This window comes from Narcine bancroftii, chromosome 1, assembly GCF_036971445.1.
Source record: "Narcine bancroftii isolate sNarBan1 chromosome 1, sNarBan1.hap1, whole genome shotgun sequence".
Lineage (NCBI taxonomy): Eukaryota > Metazoa > Chordata > Chondrichthyes > Torpediniformes > Narcinidae > Narcine > Narcine bancroftii.
Genome location: NC_091469.1, coordinates 142,710,462 through 142,720,119, shown reverse-complemented (window position 1 = coordinate 142,720,119; position 9,658 = coordinate 142,710,462). Strand labels below are relative to the sequence as shown.

Genomic DNA, 9,658 nt, shown 5'->3' with positions numbered 1-9,658 from the left:
GGTGCATGTAGCTTGAAAGGGAATGATAGAAAATATTTGTAAATGAAATTATGTTCATGTAATGTTACTAAAAATCATGTTGGAATGGTTAGTGTTGGTGTGACTCAGAAGTTGTAAAGATTCCATTATTGTCACATAAAACTACATTTAGAATGTAACCTATATGGAATTCTTCGGTAAGGAAGACAGAAATTCACCACTTTGTCAAGCATCACAGAAATGATGCCCTAGCAAGAAACAAACTAGCAACCCCTGATTTACAAGTCCAGTGCTCTAACCACGGAGCTATCGAAGCCTCTCATTGAGCTATTGGTCGATATCGAGCTATCGGAGCCTCTCACCACAGTGGTTACCACCGTGCTGTCACCACGCCAGCAACCCTGCTTCAAATCTGGTGTTGCCTGCAAGGAATTTGTATGTCTCCCTGTGACTACATGGGTTTCCTCCGGGTGCTCCAGCATTCCCCACATTCCAACGATGTAAGGGTTAGAAGGTTAATTGGTCACATCGATGTAATTGGGTGATGCTGGCTCATAGACAGTAACCATGCTGTATCTCTAATTTTAAAAAATGAATTAAACCTTACAGTTTCGAAGCCAACGCAAGCAGTGTTCCTTATCAAGGATGGACAATTACTCATCTAATCACACATTATTGTCATTGTTCACAGAAGGGAATTCATGGAATGAACACAGACAAAGGGCTTTGTGACCCTCAGGAGAAAATAATGTATCAGCTGTGCCAACATCACTTTGAAGAAGTCTTCATCTTCCGAAAAGAAAAAAAAGCAAATATGTCAATCCAAAGGAAGTGGCAAAGTGAGTCAGACACAGATTGGGTTGGAACTGCAATCCATGGTGTCACAAAGACAGTGGGAAATGAGAATCTGCCGCAACATTACGCCAGCAAACATTGCGACTTGTTGAGCAACAGGACTTTGCAGAAAATTATTCAGATAAATTCGCAAGCCAAAAATAACACTTCTTCTGATGTTCAGTGTCATACCAGGTCAGATATCCTTGAGATTTCTGGATTCAACAGAGAATAAAATTCAGTTGTGTTGACAACCTTGGAACATGGAACAGTACAGCACAGGAACAGAAGCTACGGCCCATACTTCTAAGCTGAATATGAACTAAAACATTGCTACTTGAACATGATACTTATTCCCCCTAACTTGGAGATACAACATGATAACAGGGCCTTCCAGGCTAATAAACTCATGCTACACCCATAAAACCAATTAATCTACAAAATCCCATATTTCTGGGAGGTAGGAGAAAGCTGGAGCACCTGGAGGAAACCCACTCGGGTCATGGGGAGGAACTCCTTACAGACACCACCAAATTTGAGTCCAGGTCGCTGTTACTGTAATAACGTTGTGCCAATGTGATGGTGAGAATAGGTTCAGAGGGTTCAAGAAGTAAAAAGTCCTAGACTGGTAGTAAACTATAGTCTTCATTTACACGCAGGGGAATTTGCAACAGGGAACACACTCACACATGAATAAAAAGCAGCAACACCCCAATCATGCATATTGGACACGAGTTAATCAATGATAATCGCTACTCCCGATTGTGATGCTGGAGTTACACAAACAATGCATTCCTTCTACAACTGGCAAGCACAGTATTAACACAGGGACACTCATTTAGTTGCAATTACGATGGGTAAAATGCCCTAGTCTCTCCCGAGTATATGTCACAATATTGGCACAATTCCCTGTACTGGCCTACACATCACAACTGGTTCTCCGCACACCCATGGAGTGGAGCTCAGAGATCATCTTAAGAGAAAAAGAGAGTGACTAGCCCATGTGCTCATACTGCTGCCTGCTAGGGGGTCAGTCCAGGTAGGCCCATGTGGACTTTGGCTGAGGATGAGGACCAATTGGAAGGAAAGAAGTAAAACATGAAAGTCTACAGATTCCATGGTTAAAGAAAAACACAACGCTGAAGAAACTCAACAGGTCAAACAGTGAACGCTATCTTGCAAAAATAAAGATATATAACCAACATCTCGGGCTTGAGCTCCTCATCAAGGTATAGAAAAATGTAATCACGTGACTGAACAAAATGGTGGGGGGGAGAGGTAAGGAGAGGAGCACAGTCCCAAAGTCAGGGGGTAATAAATGGATAAAGGAGAGAGGGTGTAGCAGCAAGCAGTGAGAAGAAGGATTGTTCTGTGAATAGAATGGGAAGGCGAGGAGATCCAAGGTAAAAAGACTGTGGCGATGCAACTACTACACTGGCCGCACTCCTACCAGCCTACTGCAGGGGGCAACCACTGTACCTGGGATGCTGGTCCCTCCTGCCGGCTGTCAATCACCAGCCCATATAAAGACTCGAGACGGCCCCTTTGGGGTCAGTCAGACTTGTGGAGCCAGCAGTGTACTGAGACCTGCTGTTTACGTTTAAGCTAATTAAAGCCTGTTGTACAGTGAGAGGACTTTGTGTCAGAATTATTCATGAAGCAGTGCTCACAATTTAATTAGTCTAAAATTTAAAGGATGATGGAGAAGTTCCTCACCATCGAGAGGCTGGATATCGACCCTCAACATCTGGACGTTCCAGCATATTTTGAGATCTGGGAGCATGCGATTGAGGCGATCATCCACACACGGACCGAGGGCATTAATACAAACCAGAAACAAATCATGGTTCTACACACCAAGCTGGGCCCACATGCTTTCCAGGCTATCAGAGACTGCTTGGATTTTGAACCAGCAATGGCCATTCTGGAAGGCATGTACCGGCAGCATCAGGGTACAGCAGCCAGGTGAGACGGCAGATGCTTATCTGGGGGCACTGCGAGAACTAGCACACCCATGCACGATCAAAGCTGGAGTGACTGCTGGGGAGGTGCAGTGACTCGTCTGAGATGCCTGCATGTGATGGCTGTGGATGAGGGTGACACGACAGAGATGGTTGGAGGTGAATAATGCTCTCACTTACCAGGATCATGGAGGTGGTCCGCTCCCTAGAAGATGTAGAAGTCCTCAATGCTTACATCCTGTGATAGTACAGATTCTATCATCAATGTGTATATGTACAGATGGTCGTGTAGGATGACTGTGATTGGCTGAGAGTGTAGCCACACCTACTGGCAGGTCTTAAAGGATTGCTCCTAGCCAGACCAGGTCATTCTGGACTGGTCGACCTACTTGAGATATATGCTCCAGTCTTTTTGTTAATAAAAGCCTTGGTTTGGATCAACAAGTCTTTGGTTCTTTCAATGTGCTGTACAATTTTATTAACTAAAAAGTTTTGAAGGGTCGGAGTGTATGCTACGGCTGGAACACCTCGTCATCAACCCACAGTCAGCTACAGCCTCGAATGACTTTAAGCACTGGGTGAGATGCTTAGAAACATACTTACAGCTCTCTAACCCTGCCGTGATAGAGGACAACCATCGACTATTAATATTGATGACTATAGTGTCCCCGAGAGTCTACCAGAGTATCCAGGATGTGACCACTTATGCCGTAGCCATGAAGGTGCTGAAAGGGCTCTATGAGCAACCGGTGAACAGGGTCTATGTTCGGTACAAACTTGCAACAAGGAGGTAACAGCCCAATGAGTCTTGTAGATCTTATATTCAGGTACTAAGGGCAATGGGCAAGGACTGTGCCTGCACAGACCCAAATGCTGCGGAGACCACAGGCAATCTCATTCGGGATGCATATATGGCCGGGTTTCGGTCAAATGAGGTGAGGCAGAGCACGGGGAAAAAACCTAGAGGTTGTGATCTGGATCGCAGAGACGATGGAGGCTGCGGTCTTAAGTATGGACGGGTACTCTTGGGGCTGGCCCCCACACTCTGATGTGAGTAGGATCCCCTCCCTCTAACCTACTACCCCCCAGCACATCCACGGCCTATCGGCTGCTGCTATGCTGCCCGATGCAACCCCAAAGTGTTATTTCTGTGGGAGGAACAAGCACAGCAGGTCCCAGTGCCCAGCGAGAAAATCCAGGTGCCAGAAGTGCCTTAAAAGCGGCCACTTTGCTGTAGCCTGTCATTCCAAAATGGCCACCGTCAAACACAGTGCCTTGTGTGAAACCCAATCGCCACCCTCTCATTCAAACACTTCTTCCTCAGAGCTCTCGTCCAATGAGAGCGAGGGCTCCACCGCGCAGCAGCGCCTGATGTCAAGGGGCAGACACCAAGCGTGGAAGGTACTACCCACCGTCGCCGCAATGACGTTCACTCTCCCTTATGAAGCAATGTCTGACCAGGCCCAAGACCTGAACTCAAATGCCGCCGCCACTGCCAACCAGGGACCCACCGCCACCAGCACCGCTGAGTCTGCCACCACCATCACCACCACTGCTGCCGACCAGGGACCCGTCACCGCTACTGACTGAGGACCCGCCACCACTGAGGCAGCTGACCAGGTACCCGCAGCTGCGACCGACGCTACCGGCCTGGTACCCACCGACGCTGCCGACCAGGGACCTGACGCTGCTAACCAGGGACCCGCCAATGACAGCTGTCCAACTGACCGCCCCACCGCCGACAGCAAGCAGCGACCCCCAACACTTACCGTTGGTTGGCCGACACCCCCAGCAGACTGCAGGCAGCAACACCAACTCCTCGACGCTGTCTCTTCAGGCCCAACTGTTTGTGTGACGTCATCACGCAGGACTCCACAGTCTCCTTTACAAGTCTCTGCATTAATAACCCTTGACCAGGACTTCTCCCATCCCCTCACAAAAGCAATGGAACAGATTAAAGTGCATGAACATTATACCAATTGCTTATTTGAATCGGGGTCAACTGACAGTTTTATCCGCCCAGACCTGGACCACCGTTGCGGACTAACTATTCTCCCCACTGCACAGTGGATTTCATTGGCGACCAGATCACACTCGACTGGGGTAAAGGGGTATTGTGTGGCGACCCTCAAAGTCCAGGGCATCATGTTCACAGACTTCAAACTATTAGTCCTTCCTCAATTGTGCACCCCTGCACTGCTGGGACTGGATTTTCAGTGCCAGTTTCAAACCGTTTCCCTGCACTTTGGGGGCCCTCTCGCTCCACTCTCGGTCTGTAACCACTCCACCCCGGAAGCCTCCTGCCAGCAGCAGTCTGAGCCACCCGCCCCCGCACCCTGGGGCCTCACCTGTAGTCTCTCCCCCCTCCGAGTTGCTCCGCCAGTGCTTTTCGCAAACCTCACCTCTGGCTGCAGACCTGTGGCCACCAAAAGCTGGCAATATAGTTATGAACACAGGAAATTTATCACAAGCGAGGTGTGCAGACTGCTGGACAAGGGCCCAGGTGGTGGTTGTTAAAAACAGGGAGAAGCCACGGATGGTGGTTGACTACAGCCAGACAATCAACCACTTCATGCTTCTGGATGCGTACCCCCTTCCACGGATCACGGATATGGTTACAGATCGCCCAATACTGTGTATTTTCCACCATTGACTTACGTTCGCCTTATCATTAGCTCCCGATCCGCTGAGGAGAAGGACCTTTCACGGCCTCCGAAGTGAATGGGCGGCTGTATCAATTCCTCAGGGAACCCTTTGGGGTCACAAATGGCATCGCAGTTTTCCAGTGGGAAATGAACCAGATGATGGACCAGAACGTGCTGACAGCTACTTTCCCGTTTCTGGACAATGTCACCATCTGCGGCCATGACACGGAGGATCATGATCCCAACTTTGAGAAATTTTTTCAGACTGCAATTCACCTGAACTTGACCTACAATTTCGACAAGTGTATCTTCTGGACCACTCGGCTCGCAATTCTGTGTTGTGTGGTGGAGAACGGGGTGGTCATGATCGACCCTGACCGCATGCGTTCCCTCATTGATTTGCCCCCCACCCCCCCACACCCAGAAGGCACTCAAACGCTGCCTGGGTTTTTTCTCTTACTATGCCCACACTATGCTGACAAGGCACGGCCACTCATCAAGACCACCTCCTTCCCCCTGTCAACCGGTCAGAGTGGCCTTCGACTGCATCAAATTGGACATCGCCGCTGCAACACTGCACGCCATCGATGAGTCCATCCCTTTCCAAGTTGAGAGTGATGCATCCGACTTTGCACTGGCGGCCACTTTGAACTAGGCTGGCCGACCGGTAGCCTTCTTCTCCAGAACCCATAAGGGTCTTGAGAGCCGACCCTCCTCTGTAGAGAAGGAGGTCCAGGCCATAGTTGAAGCAGTACACCATTGGAGACACTACCTTACTGGCAGGCGCTTTACACTGCTGACCGACAAATGCGTGGTCTCCTTCATGTTTAGCAACGCTCAGCGAGGTAAGATCAAGAATGACAAAATCGCAAGGTGGAGAATCGAGCTCTCCACCTTTAATTGTGACATACTATATCAGCCTGGTAAACTCAACAACCCACCAGATGCACTCTCCAGAGGGACTTGCGCCAACATACAACTGGGACAGGCTGCAGAGACTCCACGAGGATCTCTGTCATCCAGGGGTCACTAGGTTCGTGCACTTTGTCAAAGCTTGCAACCTGTCCTACACAGTCGAGGAGATTCGCTCCATGACCCGAGCCTGCCCGGTGTGCGCTGAGTGCAAGCCCCACTTCTTCCGTCCAGAGAACACACATGTCATCAAAGCCACCCGCCCCTTTAAGCGTCTCAGCATGGACTTCAAAGGGCCCTTACCTTCGACCATCCGTAACACCTACATCCTTACGGCCATCGACGAGTACTCCTGCTTCCCGTTCACTGTGCCCTGCTCAGACATGACTGCCTCCTCAGTCATCGAGGCCCTGCACAGCATCTTTGCCATCTTTGGGTACCCGAGTTACATCCACAGTGACAGGGAGTCCTCGTGGACTGCTGCAGTAGTACCATCTAGAGCGTGGTATTGCTTCAAGCAGGACCACCAGCTATAACCCATGTGGTAATGGGCAAGTCGAAAGAGAGAATGCCACCATCTGGAAAGCGGTTACACTTGCCCTCCGGTCCAAAGGTCTCCCCACGTCTCGCTGGCAGGACGTGCTCACTAGTACCCTATAATCCATCTGTTCCCTCCTATGCACCATGACCAATGCCAGCCCCCATGAAAGGATGTTCTCTTTCCCAAAGAAATCCGAATTGGGTACGACCATACTGGCATGGCTCACGGTTCTTACGATGCCACATCCGGTTCTCAAAGTACGACCCCTTGGTTGACCGAGTGACTCTGCTCCATGTGAACCCGCATTATGCCTACGTTGAGTACCCGGACGGGCAGGAGGACACCTTCTCGGTAAGGGACCTAGCCCAAGCCAGATCAGGCGCAGCAGTGTCTTCACCCCAACCTCTCCCTATTCCGTCTCCCCCAGGTCATGTGCTTGAACAGAGGGACCAGCACCACCCCACCAGCTCAGGCCAGACTGTCAACAATGGTGTTGGGGAACTGAGCGAAGCAGTGGCCACACCCTACGAGCCTGCCAGTGACACAACTCCTGTGACCCCAATCCCAGCACCATGGCAGTCACGCCGGATGGTCAGGCCCCTAACCTCTATCCACCCTGGGGTCGGTTCTCAAATAAGGGGTGAATGTGATAGTACAGATTCTATCACCAAGGTGTACATGTACGGATTTTAGTGTACAATGACTGTGATTGGCTGAGAGTGTAGCCACACCTACTGGCAGGACTTAAAGGATTACTCCGAGCCAGACCAGGTCATTCTGGATTGGTCGATCTACTTGTGATATGTTCCAGTCTTTTAGTTAATAAAAGCCTTGGTTTGGATTAATAAATCTTTGGTTCTTTCGACATGTTCTACACATCCCCCATCCACTGGCCTGGCCGACGCCGAAGACAACAATCGCATGTGGAAGACACGAGCGTAGCCGCCGATGCAGTCTGCCTCTGTAAGTACTGCGGGTCCTGGTGTGAGTCAGACAGGTGCTCTCAAAATAATGGCCCTGCGAGGAACTTGAATTGTGCCCTATTCAGCAAGAAAGGTCACTTCGCTAAAGTGTGCCTCTCCAAACACACCGGGAGTGTTGCAGTCCTCCGCAACCAACCGAGAGCCCCATTTGGCTCTCTAGGTGCCCCCACATGCGAATACTGGCAGCGCTATTACTCCACCTGCCACTTCTTCCCTCACCGATCACGTAACTTCCGGTCCAACTATTCAACCACGCTGCCACCGTGTGCTCACCACAGGCGCTGCCACCTTTCATCATACAAATTCCACCCACACCGATGATGTAATTTCCGCCTGCACCGATGACGTCACTTCTGGCCGGGTCACTGGACCATGCTGACACCAAGTGCATCTCCTGGGCACAGCAATCATATGCCTGCTGACCGCCATCCACCCCAACTCACCTGTCGCACGTGTACAAAACCACACACTCATCACACCCCACGCTCCTACAGACACCCACTGGCTACTACTCACCACAACTGTTGGGGATCAGCAACTCGGGCCCTGAGTCAGTACTAACATCCACCACGCTAATGGAAGACATTCCCCACGGACTCGAACACTTGATGTTGGACATCTCTGTCAATGGGTAGGTAATAAAAAGCCTGTTTGATAGTGGTACTGAGAGCTTTGTGCATTCAAATGTAGCATGTATGCTGAACCTCAAAGTATACCCAACAAACTTTGCTATTGCTTTCACATCCCAGGACCACTTCGTCATGGCTCTAGGGTGCTGCTCGGTGAACTTGACAGTGTGTGGGAGCATACCAAGGATTCAGGCTACTGGTCAAGTCAAGCTCTATGCCCCTATCCCGGGACTAGACTGCCAGCCTCCACAGCCTCACTTTTGCCTTCGGTTGCCCACTCCCCCAACACACCATCCTCAGCACAAAGTCCGGTGTCTGCCCCACGTCTACCTGTGGGTCCTCCAACCTACTGGTGCCCCTTCCATCCCTCTTCAACTGGTCTGCAAGCCTATAGTGGTCAAGAGCTGGAGCAGCTGTCAGGGCTTTTTTCAAGTCCAAGATGAGATGGCTTCTGGCAGAAGGAGTTATAGAGCCCAGCTCCAGCCCTTGGAAAGCCCAGGTTCCTGACATAAAAGGGAACAGCAAACCGAGGATGGTCATCAACTATAGTCAGACCATCAACTGGTTCACCCAGCTGGATGCCTACCTACTGGTCCGCATCACCAACATGGTCAACGAGATAGCCCAGTACTGGCTTTTCTCCACGATTGACCTGAAGTTGACCTACCCCCAGATCCTCATCCATTCCCAGGATAAACCGTATACCGACTTTGAGGCAGACAGATGCTTCTACCAGTTCCGCTGGGTCCTGTTTGGGGTCACAAATGAAGTCTCCATGTTTCAGTGGGAGATGGATCAGATGGTTGATGGGCACAACCTAAGAGTGACTTTCCCATACCTGGATAATGCCACTGTTTTTGGCTACGTCCAGCAAGACAACGATGTGCTGAACCTCACTTACCACAGGGAGTAGTGCATGTTCAGCACCACCCACCTCATCATCTTGGGATGCATCATGGAACATGGTGTCATCAGTCCCGACCCCGAACATATGCGCCCCCTAATGGAACTGCCTCTTCCCCACACACACAAGGCCCTCCTCAGGTGCCTAGGGCTCTTCTCTTACTAGTCCCAGTGGGTCCCGCAGCATCTCAGACAAGGTCTGCCCACTGGCCCAAGCCACCACCTTTCTCCTCCCGACTAAGGCGCAAGCAGCCTTTGCCTGCATCAGACA

The 9,658-nt window shown here is 50.4% G+C and overlaps 1 protein-coding gene across 1 annotated transcript; it reads left to right on the top strand.

Annotated features, from left to right (window-relative positions):
- The first annotated feature begins 4,254 nt into the window (after nt 1-4,254).
- On the top strand, nt 4,255-4,629 carry LOC138751658 (uncharacterized). The gene has a single exon (XM_069914264.1). The coding sequence runs from the start codon at nt 4,255-4,257 to the stop codon at nt 4,627-4,629; it is 375 nt and encodes a 124-aa protein (XP_069770365.1).
- Nucleotides 4,630-9,658: the final 5,029 nt, after the last annotated feature.

Bases quoted from the DNA above. Each gene is read 5' to 3' on its own strand.
- LOC138751658 (XM_069914264.1), top strand. From the start codon at position 4,255: ATGCCGCCGCCACTGCCAACCAGGGACCCACCGCCACCAGCACCGCTG.